Source organism: Suncus etruscus, chromosome 19 (genome assembly GCF_024139225.1).
Source record: "Suncus etruscus isolate mSunEtr1 chromosome 19, mSunEtr1.pri.cur, whole genome shotgun sequence".
In the NCBI taxonomy this organism is placed as follows: Eukaryota; Metazoa; Chordata; class Mammalia; order Eulipotyphla; family Soricidae; genus Suncus; species Suncus etruscus.
This window is the reverse complement of record NC_064866.1, coordinates 618,622-638,224: the sequence shown is the minus strand read 5'-3', so window position 1 is coordinate 638,224 and position 19,603 is coordinate 618,622. Positions and strand designations below refer to the sequence as shown.

The following is a 19,603-nucleotide window of genomic DNA, read 5'->3' as shown; positions in this document are numbered from 1 at the left end:
GGGTCAGGCATGTGCTCCAGCCCTCTTCTCCACTCTTATTTCTTTCCTTCTCTCCGTACTCTGGAGCCAGAAGTGTTCTACACAACCCCCATATAAATCATTGCATTGCATCATGCAGTTATTCTAAATACTACATATAATATGTGGTATTCTGTATTTATCCCCCTCCTGGCTTCATTTAACATAATATTTTCTAATTCATCCAATTTGCAGCAAATTGCACGACTAAATCATTTGCTAGAGCTATGTTGTATTCCACTGTTGTTTTATATGTAAACATTTTAACGGGATCATTAAGTTACTGACCCTACCCTAGGGTGTGACCTGGCATTCTGCTCCCACAGTGGGTGGTCCCTGATTCTGGGGCATAAAAGCAAGGGTCTGTGGAAGGTGGGGGGGGGCTTTTTTCCTGGGCCTACTCTTAGGCCTTTGGGCTTTGGCCTCTTCACAGAATAAAGAGCTATTTTCTTGGGAAGCCTGACTGCCTCTTGGCTTTCTTCCCGCCACATTGCCACATTCACCTCAGAACCACCGACTCAACAGGGTAAGAGAAGTGTGGTCCGAGCTGGAGGAGAAAGGCCTCATCCTCCATCCCTCCATCAGCCAACCTCTTCAGGAGCTGACTTGCAACACACTGTATTTGTGTTCCACATCTTTATGATCTACTCATGTGTTGTTGATGATGAATAGTGTGTGCGTATGCCCTTTTGAATGAATGCTTTTCAGCCCTGGAGATGAGTTGTTAGGATATTGAAAGGGAATGTTAGAACATACTTATGTTTCTTTTCTTACTTTATACTTTGTTTCATTATGTACTACTGAAAGTATATAGAAATAACGTATAAATTACTAAATATTTGAGGGACTATGAGCTGATCGTTGCTGTTTCATATAACTTGGGTGGTGCATTTTGTGAAAGAAGAGCAACAGCGATGAACATAAACTCCTGAGTTATGTGTTAGGCTCAAGAAATCAGAAGACTTAAAGAGAACATTTTTTGTTTGTTTGTTTTCTTTTTGGGCATTCAGGGGTTACTCCTGGCTGTCTGCTCAGAAATAGCTCCTGGCAGGCACGGGGGACCCTATGGGACACCGGGATTCGAACCAACCACCTTTGGTCCTGGATTGGCTGCTTGCAAGGCAAAAGCCACTGTACTATCTCTCCGGCCCCGAGAAAATTATTTTTATTTACTTTCAGTGATTTGACTTCTGTGGAGTCTAAGCCATAACTTTAGGAAAGTTATTGTGTTACCCCCGTATTTTTGGTTAAACTTTTGTGCTTACTTGGTTTGGGGCCACACCTGGTGGTGATACTCAGGGATTACTCCTGGCTCTGACCTCAGGAATTACTCCTGACAGTACTATATGGTATGTCGAGGATGGAACTCCAGTCAGTAATGGGCAAGGCAAGTACCTAACCCACTGTACATCACTCCAGCCCATGTTAAACTGTTTTAGAAAAAAAAATTTTGTTTTAGCAAAACATTTTTTCTGATCTATTATTCTTTATTTTCTCTTAAGTTTGAGAATATTTCTTGTTTGCACTTTTAGTATGCATGTATAAATGTGTTTTTTCTAAAGACCTTTTCCATCACCCTTGCATCTCTAGAAACAGGTGAGAATGACCACTTTAACTCACCGTGCCCGTCGCACTGAAGTCGGCAAGAATTCTGAAAAGAAGGTGGAGAGCGAGGAGGACACCAATCCAGAGCGAAGTCCAGAAAGCGAAGACTCCGGAGACTCGAAGGATATCCGCCTCACCCTCATGGAGGAAGTCTTACTCCTGGGACTGAAAGATAAAGAGGTAATGCAGCCAGGTTGCTAGGCTCCCATCTTTAAGTGCTGTTCTCTTCTAGGAATTAATCTAACAAGTATTTTAATGAATACTGAATGAACTGGCTGAGGGGGAAAGGAACGTGGAAGAACGACAGATATGTAAAGGGTGAAAATGCAGGTGCAAAATGACTCCAGAATGACCCTGGCCTGGCATGCTGGGGGGGGGGGGGGGCTTTTAAATGAAGAACAGGGACCAGAGAAACAGTGCCGCACGTTAAGTGTTGTGTTTCACATGACCGACCTGAATTAGATCCCAGCCAGCCCAAAAGCCAAAATAACAAATAACTGGAAAAGTAAGGAATATTAATGATTAGTTTTAGAGAATAAATAATTTAGTAGTGGGATAGTTGAAATAGCATTTTTATTCTTCCCTGAATATCTAGAAGTTAAATATCAACAGTTACGGGCCTAGAGAGATGGCACAGCAGTGTTTGCCTTGCAAGCAGCCGATCCAGGACCTAAGGTGGTTGGTTCGAATCCCGGTGTCCCATAGGGTCCCCCGTGCCTGCCAGGAGCTATTTCTGAGCAGACAGCCAGGAGTCACCCCTGAGCACCGCCGGGTGTGGCCCCACCACCAAAAAAATAATCAACAGTTACAGTTTATTTTAGGGAAGATCTTTAAATTAGTTTCCTTTTTTGTCTTTCTAAATTTTCTCTTTTTTTTTTTTTTTTTTTTTTTGGTTTTTCTCAGGGGTTACTCCTGGCTATGTGCTCAGAAATCGCCCCTGGCTTGGGGGGACCATATGGGACGCCGGGGGATCGAACCGCGGTCCGTTCCTTGGCTAGCGCTTGTAAGGCAGACACCTTACCTCTAGCGCCACCTTCCCGGCCCCTAAATTTTCTCTTTTAATAGAATAGTTATGATAGGTTTTTGGGTTATTTGGGATTTTTTTTGGGGGGGGCGGTTTTGGGTCATACCTGTCAGCACTAAGGGGTTCCCTCCTGGCTCTGTGTTCAGAAATCACTCCTAGAAGCTCAGGGGACCATATGGGATGCTGGGATTCGAACCACCGTCCTTCTGCATGCAAGGCAAACACCCTACCTTCATGTCATCTCTCTGGTCCAGTTATGATAGATTTCATTCTTTGATTTACTTTATTGTATGTTTTTATATTGATTTCTCCTTTATTGAAGGGTTCTAAAAATACGTTAACACTTAGCAATTCTTTTCAAGAAGAATTTATTAATAAAACAAATAATAATAATAATAATGCTCATAATAATAAAGGCATCCTTATTGACCTCAGCATTGAAAAAAACTATCTTTTTTTTTTTTTTTTTTTTTTTTTTTGGTTTTTGGTTTTTGGTTTTTGGGTCATACTCAGCGGCGCTCAGAAGTTACTCCTGGCTCCAGGCTCAGAAATCGCTCCTGGCAGGCTCATGAGACCATGTGGGATGCCAGATTCAACCAATGACCTTCTGCATGAAAGGCAAATGCCTTACCTCCATGCTATCTCTCCGGCCCCCCCCCCTTTTTTTTTTTTTTTGGAACACACCCAGCAGCGCTCAGGGGTTATTCCTGACTCTACGCTCAGAAATTGCTCCTGGCAGGCTGGGGGGGCGGGGTATCATATGGGGTGCTGGGAATTGAACCTGGGTCTGTCCAGAGTCAGTTGCATGCAAGGCAAACCCCTACCTCTGTGCTATCTCTCTGACCCTGGTTATCTAGTTCTTTTCATATGCTTTGGCACCAGGGGATGAACCCAGAGCCAAATATGTAAAGTGTGTGTACTCCCATTAAACCACCTCCCTTGCCAGAATCTTTAACCTAGGAATGCTCTTATTTTTGTTTTTTTGTGTTTCCTTATCTACCACATTTCCCTCTCTCTTGTTCTATCAGATTACCAACCTGAAAAAAAAAAACTTGCAGAGCCAGAGCTGTAGTACAGCAGGGTAGGGTTCTTGGCTTGCGTGCAGCTGACCTGGGTTTGATCCCCAGCATTCCCATATGGTAACTAGGAGTCCTGGGTGGAGAGCCAGCAGTAACCCCTGAGCACCTCCAGGTGTGGCTCAAAATAAAACAAAGCAAATAAAAACTTGTAAAACTTGCCACACCTGCATATAAAAGTATATTGGACTCATTTCACACGTATTTAGACAAGATATAAATATATCAGAAGATCTTGCCTAGAAGTGTGTTTTCCTATTTACTAGAAAGTTGATAAGGTATAAAGTTTTTTGTATGTCAGATAAATGAACATGTGAAACGGACTCTCCAAGAGGATGTCAGAGATGATAAGAAGATTTGGTAGCGTAAAAACTGTTTTGTGGGCCGGAGCAATAGCACAGCACGTAGGGCATTTTGCCTTGCACACTGATAACCCGGGTTTCCCCCATTCTTCGTGGCAATTTCCTACCTTTGACCAGTCCTCCTGGCCCTCCTTTCTGTTGGCTTTGGGTACTATTATATGGATGCCTTTCAAAAGTTAAGTAGCCCTTAATTTCACCAACAAAACAGATTATAAGCATCCCTTAATTTAAATATGTAGATATGTATTTTTTACAGAATGGAAATGAACAGTATTCTTGAGCATGGTTTTTGTTTTTGTTTTTTTTCTTTTTTTGGATTTCTGGACCACACCCGCTGACACTCAGGGGTTACTCCTGGCTTTGTGCTCAGAAATCGCTCCTGGAGGCTGGAGCAGTAGCACAGGCCATAAGGCGTCTTGCCTTGCTCGATAACCTAGGACAGACTGCAGTTCTATCCCCAGGCATCCCATATGTCCTTCAAACCAGGAGTGATTTCTGAGTGCACAGCCAGGAGTAACCCCTGAGTGTCACCGAGTGTGGCCCACACCACCCCCAAAATAAAGATTCAGTAGCATATCAAAAGCATCTCACTAGTTTACTAGCAAAACTTGTTTCAGCTATACCATTCATCAAAATATCTTGGAAATCAGGTAATACATACCTTGGAAGAATAAAGGCTCAACTATTCTATATATTTTCTCCTTATTTGTAGCATACTTTGAGATGTAGCATGCAGTTAAAACAGGTTTCAAAGAAGTAAACATTTCAAAAGTTAAAAGTCAGTCATGGGCCCGGAGAGATAGCACAGTGGCATTTGCCTTGCAAGCAGCCGATCCAGGACCAAAGGTGGTTGGTTCGAATCCCGGTGTCCCATAGGGTCCCCCATGCCTGCCAGGAGCTATTTCTGAGCAGACAGCCAGGAGTAACCCCTGAGCATCATAGGGTGTGGCCCAAAAACCAAAAAAAAAAAAAAAAGTCAGTCATGGGGCTGGAGAGAGCACAGCGGTAGGGCGTTTGCCTTGCCTGAAACTGACTCGAACAGAGGGTGGTTCAAATCCCGGCATTTCATATGGTCCCCTGAGCCTGCCAGGAGTGACTTTTGAATACAGAGCCAGGAATAACTCCTAAGCGCGCTGGGTATGACCCAAAAACAAAAAGAAAGAAAAGGAAAAATGTCAGTCATGCCATAAGAACTAGCAAAGAGGAACCAGAGTGATAGATAGTACAGCGTTGACCTTGCCTATAACCAACCCAGCTTCCTTCGATCCCTGACATCCCATAGCACTGCCAGGAGTGATCCTTGAGCGTCACTGGGAAAACAAAAAGTCCTATGGGGGGCATCTTTACCCTAAGGGGAGTAAAGAGATTTTCCTTCTCTTCAACTTTGAGTTCATGTAATGTGACATGAAGTGGATGACCTCTCAGAGGACTATTCTTCGAATGCCTGCTGCAATCTTTCTGTCTCAAAACAGTCTCTTTTTTCCTTTCCCAGGGCTACACATCCTTCTGGAATGATTGTATATCATCTGGCCTGCGAGGGGGCATCCTAATAGAGCTGGCAATGAGGGGTCGAATCTATCTGGAGCCCCTCACTATGCGCAAGAAGCGACTACTAGACAGGAAGGTACGATATCCTATGTGATTGTCCTCTTGCCACTCAATAAAGGGGAGACCGCTGGCACCTCGGGAGCTGGCTCACGTGGTAAAGCACCTGAGTAGCCTGTGTGAGGCTCTGGGTTCAATCCATTTTGGGGCCATACCCAGTACGCTCAGGAATTGCTCCTGGCGATGCTTGGAGGACCATCTGGGATGCCAGAAACCATGTCCTTGGGTTGGGGGACCATGGTCCCTTATTAAAAAGAAGAAAGGAAGGGAGGAGAGAGGAATGGGAAGATTCTGATATTCCAAATTTGAAGGACTAGGATTTGTGTAGTGAGATAAGCATCCTGAGAACTGTCACATAGGCTGGCAGATTTGATGACCCTGCAGCAAACAGGGAGAGTCTAAGTATCCATCGGCTAAAGAACCGGGGCTGGAGCAAGATTACAGTAGGTAGGGCTCTTGCCTTGCATGTGGACAGTCCAGGTTGGATCCCTGCACCCACATGATCCCTTGAGCCCTGCCAGGAATGATTCTTGAGCACAGTCAGGAGTTTGTCCTGAGCACTGCCAACTGTGGCCCACATAATTTTATTTTTAACAATTGTAAATGCTGAGGAGATAGCTCAGAGAGCTGTCTAGAGCACACCATTTGCGAGTGGTGGCCCTGGGATTGATTCCCCACACCACATGGTTCTCCAAGCGCTAACAGCTATGCTGTGACCCCCCCTGAGCCCCTAAAACAAACAGGTTGTGCTTTTTTCATTTTGGTGCAGAATAATCATACTGAAAATGCTGTTGATCTCTGTATCTCTGTACCTATCACATTATGGACGCAGATAAGTCAGTAGTAGCGGTGCTTGGGCTCTTAGCATCCTCAGCTGTTTCATTTCTTCTCCAGCACATTGAATTATATACCTACCCCTGGTTGTTTGTGATTGTTGATTTTGGGTTTTGTTTTGTTTATTGCTAATTTTTTCTACTCAAAACTTTTTCAGAGGCAGGAGTGATAATACAGTAGTAGGACACTTGCTTTGCACACGAACCATCCAGGTTTGGTTTCTGGCATCCTTTGTGATCCTCCAAGCACTGCCAGGAGTAATTCCTGAGCATACTGGGTATGACACAAAAACAAAACTTTCTTTTTTTTTTTTTTTTTTTTTGGTTTTGGGTTTTTGGGCCACACCCGGTGATGCTCGGGTTACTCCTGGCTATGCGCTCAGAAGTCGCTCCTGGCTTGGAGGACCATATGGGACGCCGGGGGATCGAACTGCGGTTCATCCTAGGCTAGCGCTGGCAAGGCAGACACCTTACCTCTAGCACCACCGTGCTGGCCCCAAAACATTTTTTTTTAATAAATATTTTTTCAACTTTTTTTTCTAATCAGAACTAACTGGATATATGACTTGTTGATGTGCCTCACACGTGTGGGACTCTGGATTTCATCCAGGCACTACCAAATGTGATGGCCCTTTCCCCACCCAATAGCAAAAAAACAGAACTATCCTGTTGTATTCATAAACTGTATTCTTTGACAAAGGCAAATTCTTACCAGTCAGCCAATTTTTCTTTGTTTTTTTTTGGTCACACCCAGAGGCATTCAGGCGTTACTCCTGGCTCTGTGCTCAAGAGATCTCTCCTGGCAGGCTCAGAGTACCATATGGGATGCTGGGATTTGAATCACTGCTTGCCCTGGAACAGCTGCTTGCAAGGAAATACCCTACTGCTGTGCTCTCTCTCTCTGGCCCCACCAATGTTTCTTTTTGTATGTGGCATTTGACATTTTTCACTAGGGATTTGAACCAACCCCCTTTGGTTCTGGATCAGCTGCTTGCAAGGCAAACACCGCTGTGCTATCTCTCCGGGCCCCTAGCTTCATTCTTCACTTTTCTCACTTCGCTGTACGCTTTCCCTTCATCCTCCATTTCTAGGGAGGGATGGAGGAAGAATGACCTTGCAGCAGTATTCAGAAGACCTGGGCCACATTTTGTGGGTGGGCCAGCCCACAGTTCAATGCAAGGCTCAAAGATGCTTGGCCCTGGAGTGCCAGAGATTACAGGGTCTCTCAGGGAATATGGGCCTCCTGGGCTGTACTAGGAAGTACTTAGGGGTCCTCCAGTGCCACTCCTGCGGTGTTTGGGGACCATGTGATTCTGGAAAGATACCAAACCTCGATACTATCTCCCAGCACCATCATTTCTTCATGTGTGACTCTTATGTTTCTCTTCAGAATAACTTTTTTTTTAAGTTGGGGCTGCTTAGAGGTCACTCCTGGTGTTGAGCTGGGGACCCTGTGATGTCAGGGCTCAAATCTTGTCAAGCATGTACTCAAGCCACTGTTCTTTCTGACCCATTTCTGACCCATTGCCCTCTTGGGGATACTGTTTTCCTTCACAGTGTTTACGTGTCACCTTCATGAGACAAGCTGCCAAGGTCCTAGGCATATCTTCCTTGTCCACCGACTAGTATATATTTAACTATTGATGGATGTATCAACTTGACTCCCCCAAGATAAAACCAAATTAATGACTTATCCCCGAAGTTGTATTATTTTCCTAATTTCCTATGTTACTTGTTTCACAAGCTAATTTTCTAGGCTCAGAGAGTTCATCTTTCACCATTATCATTTATGCCCAGTTTATTACCAAAGACTTTCAGTTATTTTTGTCTCCCTCCTACTACCCCTTGTTTTTTGGTTTTTATTTGTTTGGTTGGTTTGGTTTTGGGGCCACACTCAGTGATACTCAGGGATTACTCCTGGCTATGTGCTCAGAAATTGCTCCTGGCTTAGGGGACCATATGGGATGCTAGGGATCAACTGTGGTCCGTCCTAGGTCAGCACCTGCAAGGCAAACATCCTATCACTTGTGCCACACTCCAGCTCCATTGTTAGTTTGTTTTTTGATTTTGGATCCACACCTAGCAGTGCTCAGGGGTCACTCCTGGCTCTGCACCCAGAAATCACTCCTGGTAGGCTTGGTGGACCATATGGGATGCCGGGGATTGAACCCTGTTTTTTTGTTTTCTTCTAATTTTTTATTTTTAATTAAGAGAACAAAGATGCAGAGAAAGAGGACAAGGTAACGTTACAGTGGAAGGACAATCACCCATAACATAATTCTCAGAAGAAGTCCCCTTGCTGATATCTTTTTTTTGTTTTTGTTTTTGTTTTTGGGCCACACCCGGCGGTGCTCAGGGGTTACTCCTAGCTCTATGCTCAGAAATAGCTCCTGGCAGGCACGGGGGACCCTATGGGACACCGGGATTCGAACCAACCACCTTTGGTCCTGGATCGGCTGCTTGCAAGGAAAACGCCGCTGTGCTATCTCTCTGGGTCCCCTTTGCTGATATCTTTTTTTTTTTTTTTTTTTTTTTTTTTTTTGTGGTTTTTGGGTCACACCCGGCAGTGCTCAGGGTTTTTTTTTTTTTTCCTGGCTCCGTGCTCAGAAATTGTTCCTGGCAGGCACGGGGGACTATATGGGACGCTGGGATTCGAACTGATGACCTTCTGCATGAAAGGTAAACGCCTTACCTCCATGCTATCTCTCCAGCCCCCCTTGCTGATATCTTAATTTTGAACTTTCAGCCAAAGAACATTAAGATAAATAAAACAGAATCCATGTACAATTTCTTTGTCCCTCAAGTCCCCAGATTGTAATACATTATAATATTTCTTAACAGCACACAAGGCAATCTAAAGCCATGAAACTTACGTAACTCCTTAAACATTAGAGGCATAGTATTTTTTTACATTTCCGTGTACATGCATATTAGTTTAAGTTAACCGCAAAAGTTTATAAGTGGGTTTTTTTTAAAGATTAGAGTCAAAGGAGCACAGTAAAACGGTGTTAGAGTGGCAATTTTATTTGCTAAGGCCCACCAAAATATGGGGGACATGGAAAGGAAAAACCTTGGCCTAAATACAAGGAGACCCTACCCCTGAAGTTTCCTTGCATAATACCAACTCTAGGCTCCAGGCAAGCTAGTTTGTCCAATTCAAGACATTGTAGTGCCAACACACTTTTATTTTTCACACAGTCTCTGTTGATGGTATCATGTTTCTGTATTAAATATCCTGGCATATCCTACATTGAAGTCAGGATGTAGAGCATCCTCTCGTTTCACCTCACAATTAAAGGGCAGTGCAGAGAGCCCTGTCCTGTAAGCAGTTCGTTGATGCTCTTAAGTCTTCTCAGTGTTAAGGGAAGTCTCTTTTGAGCAGGTCGATGTCAGAACAGTGGTAGGGTCTTCCCTGGTAGAGGATTGGAACCCTGTTTTTTGTCCCAGGTTGGCTACGTGCAAGACAAACACCCTACCACTGTGCTATTGCTCCGGTTCCCACCCCTTGTTATTTTTAACTTCTTGAGGGGACAGGATCAGTACAATATGCCTGCTTGCATAATTTTCTACAACACTTAACCCATAACGTATGTCCGGTATAACGACTGGTTTTAATGTGAAGGAAGTAAATGAACTGGGTCCCTTATCTCTTTCCTGAAAGGTACTGCTAAGGACAGACAGCCCAACTGGTGACGTGTTACTGGATGAAACTCTCAAACACATCAAAGCAACTGAACCCACAGAAACTGTCCAAACATGGATAGAGTTACTGACTGGTGAGATGACTCAAAATGATGTAAAAGTACCAGACTTTTTCATATTGATCCTATTTTAAAATGAGGAAAGTGAGCACAAATTCAGTGTGCTTGGTGAATGGAGGGGTGTTGAAACATTGTATGACTGAAACTTAATGAACAACTTCATTAGTGTGTATTTTATAATGAATCCATTAAAAAGTTTGTAATTCGGGCCCGGAGAGATAGCACAGCGGCGTTTGCCTTCCAAGCAGCCGATCCAGGACCAAAAGGTGGTTGGTTCGAATCCCGGTGTCCCATATGGTCCCCCGTGCCTGCCAGGAGCTATTTCTGAGCAGAGAGCCAAGGAGTGACCCCTGAGCACTGCCGGGTGTGGCCCAAAAACCAAAAAAAAAAAAAAAGTTTGTAATTCAAGCTCACTGAGCTGCTACTGCTGCCAATTTTTGGGTGGCTTTATCTAGTGATAAAGCTCAACAACAACAACAAAAAAAAGTTTATAATTCGGACCAGAGAGATAGCGTAAAGGTAGGGCATTTGCCTTAATTGCAGAAGGACTATGGTTCAAATCCTGGCATCCTACACGGTCCCTGAGCCTGCCAGGAGCGATTTCTGAGCGTAGAGCCAGGAGTAACCCCTGAGCGCTGCCAGGTGTAACACAAAAAACCCAAAAAAACAAAACAAAACAAAAGTTTGTAATTCAGGTCTAGAGAGATGGAACTGCAGGTAGGGCATTTGTCTTTTATGCAACTAACCCTAGTTTGATCCTGAGCCTGCCAGGAGTAATTTCTGATTGCAAAGCCAGGAACAACCCCTAAGCACTGCTGGGTGTGACCCAAAAATCAAAGGAATACAAAGTTGTACACAGCCAACGTGGGCTTGATCCCCATCAACCCAGAATGTCCCTTGAGCACTGCCAGGAATGATTCCTAAGGCAAAAACCAAGAGTAAGTCCTGAGCACTGCTGGATGTGACCCCAAAACCCCCAAAATAAAAATAACCCTCTTCCCTTTAGCAGGATTCCCCAAATTCTCTTGCCTGATCTAGGCAAGTAGTGATACTGTAAGATGTGCGTGTTCTATACATTTCATAGGAATGGAGACATATAACATGGTGTTTGGGACTAACTTTGTTGTTGTCCCCTTTCCATGTATTGATTTTGCTCTTACTAGTAGCCATTCTTTTTTTTGGCAAAAAATATGGAACGCTTCACGAATTTGCGTGTCATCCTTGCGCAGGGGCCATGGTAATCTTCTCTGTATCGTTCCAATTTTAGTATATGTGCTGCCGAAGCGAGCACACTAGTAGCCATTCTTTTTCAGTGCCCATGTGTACACTTTTAGTTTCTGTAAACCAGAGGTGATCACATACTTCGATACGGTACCATGGGTCCCAACTGGCAATGCCTCTAGGGTTGCTGGGCATGTGCTCAAGCAGGGCTAAGATCAAATTCTCAGCCTCACGCCTGCAAAGTAAGCACTGTCTCTCTGAGCTACACCCAGAGCATTATTTAAAGCTCTCCCCTTCTTGAGTCAGAGCTATACTATAGCCAGTGGGGTGCTTGCCTTGCATGTGACCAGCCCAGGTTTGATCCCCAGCATCTCTTATGTTTCCCCACACACTGCCAGGAATAATTCCTGAGTGCAGAAGCCAGGTGTAACCTCTGAGCAATCACTAGGTGTGACCCAAAAACAAAAATATAAAAATATTAAGCTATGGGGCCGGAGTGATGGTGCAGCGGTAGGACGTTTGCCTTGCCCACGGCTCAGCTAGGACAAATCAAGGTTCGATCCCCCAGCGTCCCATATAGTCCCCTGAGCCAGGAGCGATTTCTGAGCACATAGCCAGGAGTAACCCGAGGTCACCAGATGTGGCCTAAACAAACAAAAATTTTAAGCTATGCCCTTCTTTAGATGTTTTTAACGTTCATGTTTTAGTGTGATCTTTTAGTAATTGATTCCTTTTTTCTTTTTTAAGGGCAAGTTCAAAACCTTTCATTGAGTACCCAATCTTTGGCATTCCCCAGTGGTTCAGAGGGCTGGAGCACATGCTTTGCATGCAGGAGTTCCAAGTTTGATCCAAGCAGCCTCAGGAATAACCCCCAAACACTGAGCCCCTCACACTACAAGGTACTGCCCAAAAACAGAACCACCAAATGAGCATAAAACTTTTTTTTATAATCTTTTGCAGTGTTTTGATGTCACATTGTATCATCTTCTGGAACTTTTATTTTCTATTGGTTTTTTGGGGGCCACATCCAGAAGGTTACTTCTGGCTCTGCACTCTCATAAATTACTCCTGGCAGGCATGGGATGTTGGGGGTCAAACCCCTGTCGGCCCTGTCCTACCCACTGTGCTATTGCTCCGTCCCCTCGGGAACGCTTTTTAATTGAAACCTTTTGAGGGATATTTGTCAATTCATTTGCAGTGATAAGACTAACACGGAGAGACCCCTTTTGGGGTGGAGGACAGTGACTCACACCCAGCAGTGCTCTGTACGCCCAACTCTGCTCAACTGTCACTCCGGGCAGTGCTCAGGGGACTCAGTGGTGCCAGGGATGTTCCGGAACCTAGCCTCCCCTAAGCATAGAGATGGTCATTCCCCCATTTTTAATTTGACTTTATGTTGACAAATAATATTTCATTACATAGTTATACCATCAGTCAGTGGCTGGTTATTTCTGTTTCTCAGCTATTATGCATAATGCTGCAAAGAACCAGGATTAAAGGTTTTGTGTGGACATTTCATTTCTTTTGAGTCGATAGTAAACTTTCCTGTTGTGGTAAAATACACATTATCTCTTAGCTCTCCTAAAGTGTACAGTTAAGTGACACTGAATTTATTCATAGTATAAATAAATGTATTCATGTATGACTGTCACCTTACTCTGCCCAAAATGTTCTAGTGTTATTGTTGATGATTGATTTTGGGGTTTGTTTGGGTCACTCCTGGCAGGCTCGGGGTACCATATGGGATGCCAGGATTCGAACCATTGACCTTTTGCATGAAAGGCAAAAACGCCTTACCTCCATGCTATCTCTCTGGCCCCTGATTTTGGTTTTTGAGTCACACCTGGCAGCACTTAGGCGTTACTCCTTGCTCCGCACTTAGAAATCGCTCCTGGGGGGCTAGAGTGATAGCACAGCGGTAAAGCGTTTGCCTTGCACATGGCCAACACAGGACAAACCCCGGTTCAAATCCCGGCATCCCATATGGTCCCCCAAGCCTGCCAGGAGCGACTTCTGAGCTCAGAGCCAGGAATAACTCCTGAGCACTGCCAGGTGTGACCCAAAAACAAAACCAAAAAAACAAACAAAAAAAATGAAATTGCTCCTGGCAAGCGTGGGGGACCATATGGGCTGGTGGGAACCGAACCCACGTCCGTCCTGGGTTAGCTGTGTGCAATGCAAAGGCCCCACTTGGCCTACACAGTTCTCTTCATCGAGCTTTGTTCTCTGCCAACCTCCCTTCTAATTCCCATCGCTGTGAATTTGCTCATACTCAATAACTCACATAAGCAAAATCCTACATATAGTGTTTGTTTCTGCTTGCCTTATCTCACTAAGAACAATGTTTTTAGATATCTTCATGTTGCAGCATGTATCAGAAAAAGTGAGTTCTATGGGGCCCGAGAGATAGCACAGTGATAGGGCGTTTTTGCCTCGCACGTGGCCAAACCAGGACAGACGTGCGTTCGGTTCCCACCATCCCATATGGTCCCCCGAGCCTGTCAGGAGTAATTTCTGAGCAGCGAGCCCAGGATCAGGTATTCAACTGTTCTTTCTTTTAGACAGACTGTACCATTCTCCATCTTACCAGCCAGGCCTGGAGACCTCTTTATTCACATCCCACCATTGTTCGTTCGTTTATTTTCTGGATTTGTTTCAAATTAGAGCCATCTAAGTAGATAGGAAACGTCTCATTGTTACTTTAGTTTGCCTTTCCCTCATTACTCGTAACATTGAGCATCTTTTCATGGGTTTTTTTAGCTATTTACATATCTTCTTTGGAGAAACAACTACCCAAATCCATGCCCATCTTTGAGTTAAATTTTATTCTTGTTCAGTTTTAGAAGCTCTTCGTATATCCTGGATATTATTCCCTATGACTATGATTTGATTAATCATTTGATTAAGATATATATTTTCTCCCATTCAATAAGTTTTCTTGGGGCCGGGCGGTGGCGCTAAAGGTAAGGTGCCTGCCTTGCCTGCGCTAACCTTGGACGGACCGCGGTTCGATCCCCCGGTGTCCCATATGGTCCCCCAAGCCAGGAGCAACTTCTGAGCACATAGCCAGGAGTAACCCCTGAGAGTTACTGGGTGTGGCCCAAACACCAAAAAAAAAATAAATAAATAAAAAAAAATAAATAAATAAGTTTTCTTTTCAATTTCATTTTTTGGGGGGGTCACACCCAGTAGCACTCAGGTGTTACTCTTCACTCTACGCTCAGAAATCACTCCTGGTAGGCTCGGGGGACCATATGGGGTGCTAGGATTCGAACCACCAACTTCTGCATGCAAGGCAGATGCCCTACCTCTGTTCTATCTCTCCTGTCCCTTTTTTTTTTTTTTTTTGGTTTTTGGGTCGCACCTGGCATCGCTCAGGGGTTACTCCTGGCCTCTATGCTCAGAAATCTCTGCTGGCAGGCTCGGGAGACCATATGAGATGCCGGGATTCGAAGCACCGTCCTTCTTCATGCAAGGCAAATACCCTATCTCCCATCTATTTCTCTGACCCCTGGAGATTCATTTTTGTCATGTTTATCCGGATAAGACCCAAGAGAAATTATTTTTTTTCTGGACAACTCTAGGCAATGGTCAGGGGTCCTTCTAGGCTCTGCACTCAAGAATTCAGGGAACCATCCAGGGTGACTGGGAACCAGTTTGAGCAAGGCAAGAGACCTAGTTGTACACGCTGTAGGACCAGAGTTCAAGAAAAATAATTTTTTGTTTCTTTGTTTTTGATTCACACCCGGCTGTGCTCAGGGGTTCCTCCTGGCTCCACTCTCAGAAATCGCTCCTGGCAGGCTCTGGGGACCCTATGGGATGCCGGGATTCGAACCACCGTCCTTCTGCATGCAAGGCAAATGCCCTACCTCCATGCTATCTCTCCGGCTCCTCAATTTCATTTTGTAAGAAGTAGGACTTGGGGCCAGAGCAATTGTAAACAGGCATCTTACACACAACTTAGTCAGCACCGTATTTGGTTCCCTGAGCATCACCAGCTGCCCCCCTCCCCCCCCCCCAAAAAAAAGACAGTCCCTGGCAATGTGAGGATGCTTTAGGCCTACACTAGGTAGTGCTCGGTGTGGCTCTAAGATGCCCAAAATTGAATCTAGTCTTGCACAATCTAGTCCTCTGCTCTACCGCTTGAGCTATCCCCATCTCGTTTTTTTGTTTTTTTTTAGGTTTTGGTAACACTCAGCAATACTTGGGCTATTTCCCAGCATGTTGCTCTGGGGAACAATTTGGTGCTAGGGTTCAAACCCTGGACTCTGCATACAGCATTCACTAACCCTTTGAACTAGCTATCTCTGTGATATCACCTTTTGTTCATTTATTTTTTGGTTTGGGGCCAGTAGAAATGCTTGGGGGTTTCTCCTGGCTCTGCACTCAGGAATCAATTCTGGAGGAGTTCAGGAGACTATATTGGATGCTGAGGATCAAACCTAGGTCAGCTGCATGCAAAGGCAAGTGCCGTCCATACCCACTATACGATCACTCGGCCCAAGCGCCACTGTTTTTATCCTCTCATCTGTCAATCGACACGGGTTGTTTCCATGTCTTGGTTTTTGTAAACGATGCTGCAGTATAATGGGGTTGGTAAGGGAGATATATTTTGAATTAGTGTTCTTTTTCTTTTTTTTTTCTTTTTTCTTTTTTCTTTTTTTTTTTTTTTGTTTTTGTTTTTGTTTTTTTGAGCCACACCCATTTGATGCTCAGGGGCTCAGGGATTACTCCTGGCTAAGCACTCAGAAATCGCCCCTAGCTTGGGGGGACCCTATGGGACACCGGGGAATCGAACCACGGCCCTTCCTTGGCTAGCGCTTGCAAGGCAGACACCTTGCCTCTAGTGCCAGCTCGCCGGCCCCAGTGTTATTTTTCTTTACTTGACTACTCAGAAATGGAATTGCTGGATCACATGGCAGTTCTGCCTTTCTGGGGGACCCGTCATACTGTTCCCATAGTACTATACCAGTCTATCTTTCCACAAACAAGCATGGGAAGGCTTTTCCTGTATCTACACCAGTACTTAATTTTTGTCTTGGTCATAATCCTCCGATAGGATCTGAAATGAGAGCTTGCTGCAGTTTTGACTTTCATTTCCTTGATGATTAGTGATTCTGAGCACTTTTTTTTTTTTTTTTTTTTTTTGTGGTTTTTGGGTCACACCCGGCAGTGCTCAGGGGTTACTCCTGGCTCCATGCTCAGAAATTGCTCCTGGCAGGCACGGGGGACCATATGGGACGCCGGGATTCGAACCGATGACCTTCTGCATGAAAGGCAAACGCCTTACCTCCATGCTATCTCTCCGGCCCCGATTCTGAGCACTTTTGCATGTGCCTGTAGATCATCTGCATGTTTTGTGTGGAAGATTTATTCAGTCTTCTGCCTATTTTATTTTCTTGATTTTTTTTTTATAATTTGTTTTGGTGCTGGGAATTGAAACCTCATAATGCAAAACATTGTGCTTTATCACTGAGCTACACCCCCAACCCATTTTTATTTTTTTTTGGGGGGGGGGGAAGCCACACCTGTCATGCTCAAGATTTACTCCTGTCTCTGTGCTTAGTGATCACTCTTGGCAGTGCTCGGGAAACCAGATGTGGTGCTCACTCAGATCATGTGTCATATGGGGAATTGGAGCAGCCACATTAAAGGCAAATGCCTTACCCACTATACTCTCCATCGATAGACTAGTTCTGCCCCCTCCATATTCTTTTCTTTAGCAGTCTAACTAATAGTTTGTTAATTTTGTTGATCTTTACAAAGAACAGCCCACTTTCCATTTCTTTGGGGTTTTCAGCTATGCTCCAGGCTTATTCCTGGCTGTCATCAGGGATCGTTCCTGGTGGGTTGGGAGGATCACCTGGTTGCCCAGAATCAAATGTGGGTTGTCCACATGCAAAATCAATGCCCTGTACTGTCTCTTCAGCCCTGACTTTCAATTTTTTTTAACTTGTTTTGCAATTTTCTATCTTGTTATTTTACACTTTCATCCCCCTCCTATTTTGGGGTTTACTCTTTAGTTTCTCACATGTGAAGTAAACTGATTGGTTGGAACTTTCTTTTTTTTTTCTTTAGAACTTCTTTTTAATGCAGACATTTGTGTAAGTTTCCCTATGAGCACTGCTTTTACTTGTATCATTTGATATGTTGTAGTTTCGTTCATTTATAAGAATTTCTTCATTGAGGCTGAAATGATAGTACAGCTATAGGGCACTTGCCTTGCATGCAGCCAACTCAGGACTCAGGTTCAAACCCCAGCATCTCATATGGTTCCCAAGCAGCGCCAGGAGTCATTCTTGCGTGTATAGAGCCCAGAATAACTCCTGTGCACTGTCAGGTATGACCCAAAACCAAAACAATTTCTTTATCTCTTTTGTGATTTTTCTTTCTGTGACCCTTTGGTCATTTCAGATTAACTTCCACATTTGTTTATTTATGAATTTCCAATCTCATCTCATGTGATTAAAGAACATATGAAGAGAACGTATGATAATGTCTGATGCAGTGTTTTTATTTATTTATTTATTTTTTGTTTGTTTGTTTGTTTTTGGGTCACACCTGGCAGTGCTCGGGTTATTCCTGGCTCCAGGCTCAGAAATTGCTCCTGGCAGGCACAGGGGACCATATGGGGCGCCGGGATTCGAACCGATGACCTCCTGCATGAAAGGCAAACGCCTTACCTCCATGCTATCTCTCCGGCCCCTGATGCAGTATTTTTAATTGAATCAACATGACAGTTAAAAAGTTGTTGATCATTGAGTTTCATAGACCTCCTTTCAGCACCTAGTTTTTATCTTCTAATCTTCAACTATCCTTGTTTTCGCGGTCCCTGTTCTGTTCTAACTGCACTTCGCCGATCCCTACACCCCCACTTGTGGCACGCTTCCTACTCTGGGTCTTCCTGGCCCTCGCTTCTTTTGTCTTTGGGTATTGTCCCATATTATGGGGATTTTTATGTATCCCACAAATAAGTGCAATCCTTCTGTCTCTCCCCCTCTCACCCGATGCCAATTTCTTTGAAACCTATCTATATTATAGCCTAACATAATCTAAGTGTGACCATGTGCCCTGCTTCCTGGAGGCCAGGTCTGTCGCTGTTATTTATAAAGGGGAATGCCCTTTAGCTGTCTTGTTAGGTGCAGCTAGCCTATAATGTCGTTTAAAGTCTTCTGTTTCTCTTTTCCCCATAGGTGAGACCTGGAATCCCTTCAAGTTGCAGTATCAGCTGAGAAATGTCCGAGAACGGATCGCAAAAAACCTCGTTGAGAAGGGCATTCTGACCACTGAGAAACAGAATTTCCTCTTGTTCGACATGACTACTCATCCGGTCACCAACACGACGGAGAAACAGCGACTCGTGAAAAAGCTTCAAGACAGCGTCCTGGAGCGGTGGGTGAACGACCCTCAGCGAATGGACAAGCGGACACTCGCGCTCCTGGTGCTCGCCCACTCCTCCGACGTCCTAGAGAACGTCTTCTCCTCTCTGACCGACGAGAAGTACGACACGGCCATGAACCGGGCCAAGGACCTTGTCGAGCTGGACCCTGAAGTGGAGGGCATGAAGCAGAGTGCCACAGAGATGATCTGGGCTGTGCTGGCTGCCTTCAATAAATCCTGAGGCCAGCAGATGGGGTGTGTCTCCCATTTTTCCCTGCTGGCTGGCGATCTAGACCGTTCATGGATTTGTGATGAAATATTTTCATCGTTTTCTTCCCTTTCTCCTGAATCAGGCTTGTGATGGAGGTAGTGATTCCAGGGTCTCTGCATCAGGTTGAGTCATAGTAAGCTGGCTTTATTTCTCTTTCTTCAGGAGTAAGCTAGGTGCGCCCACTCCTGATCAACATTTTCGCTCAAGTTCACCTCCCCTCAGTGTGCTTTGGAGTACACAGGGGTCTCTACGTGGATTGGGGCATTCCCCAGTACCAAATGAGCACCAAATTTGAGTGAGACAGAGTGAAACATTTCAACAAGTGTTTTCTATCGTGTTTTCTATCTGAAATACATGTTTTCCATAGTTTCTTTGTTTCTTAGACTCTGTTAAGTAATACAGTTTATTGAAGAAGAAAAAAAGAACTATCTGAAACAGTAAAAGCAA

At 44.5% G+C, this 19,603-nt stretch overlaps 1 protein-coding gene and 1 non-coding gene across 2 annotated transcripts; one reads left to right on the top strand and one right to left on the bottom strand.

Moving 5' to 3' along the window:
- The first annotated feature begins 1,613 nt into the window (after nt 1-1,613).
- On the top strand, nt 1,614-19,525 carry GOLPH3L (golgi phosphoprotein 3 like). The gene is made up of 4 exons (XM_049765943.1): nt 1,614-1,803; nt 5,578-5,709; nt 10,185-10,299; nt 18,699-19,525. Exons 1-4 carry the CDS (start codon nt 1,621-1,623, stop codon nt 19,124-19,126), a joined length of 858 nt encoding a protein of 285 aa, XP_049621900.1. The 5' UTR covers nt 1,614-1,620; the 3' UTR covers nt 19,127-19,525.
- On the bottom strand, nt 11,469-11,575 carry LOC125997643 (U6 spliceosomal RNA). Its single transcript, XR_007491683.1, has one exon. It is a non-coding gene; the product is annotated as a U6 spliceosomal RNA (small nuclear RNA).
- Nucleotides 19,526-19,603: the final 78 nt, after the last annotated feature.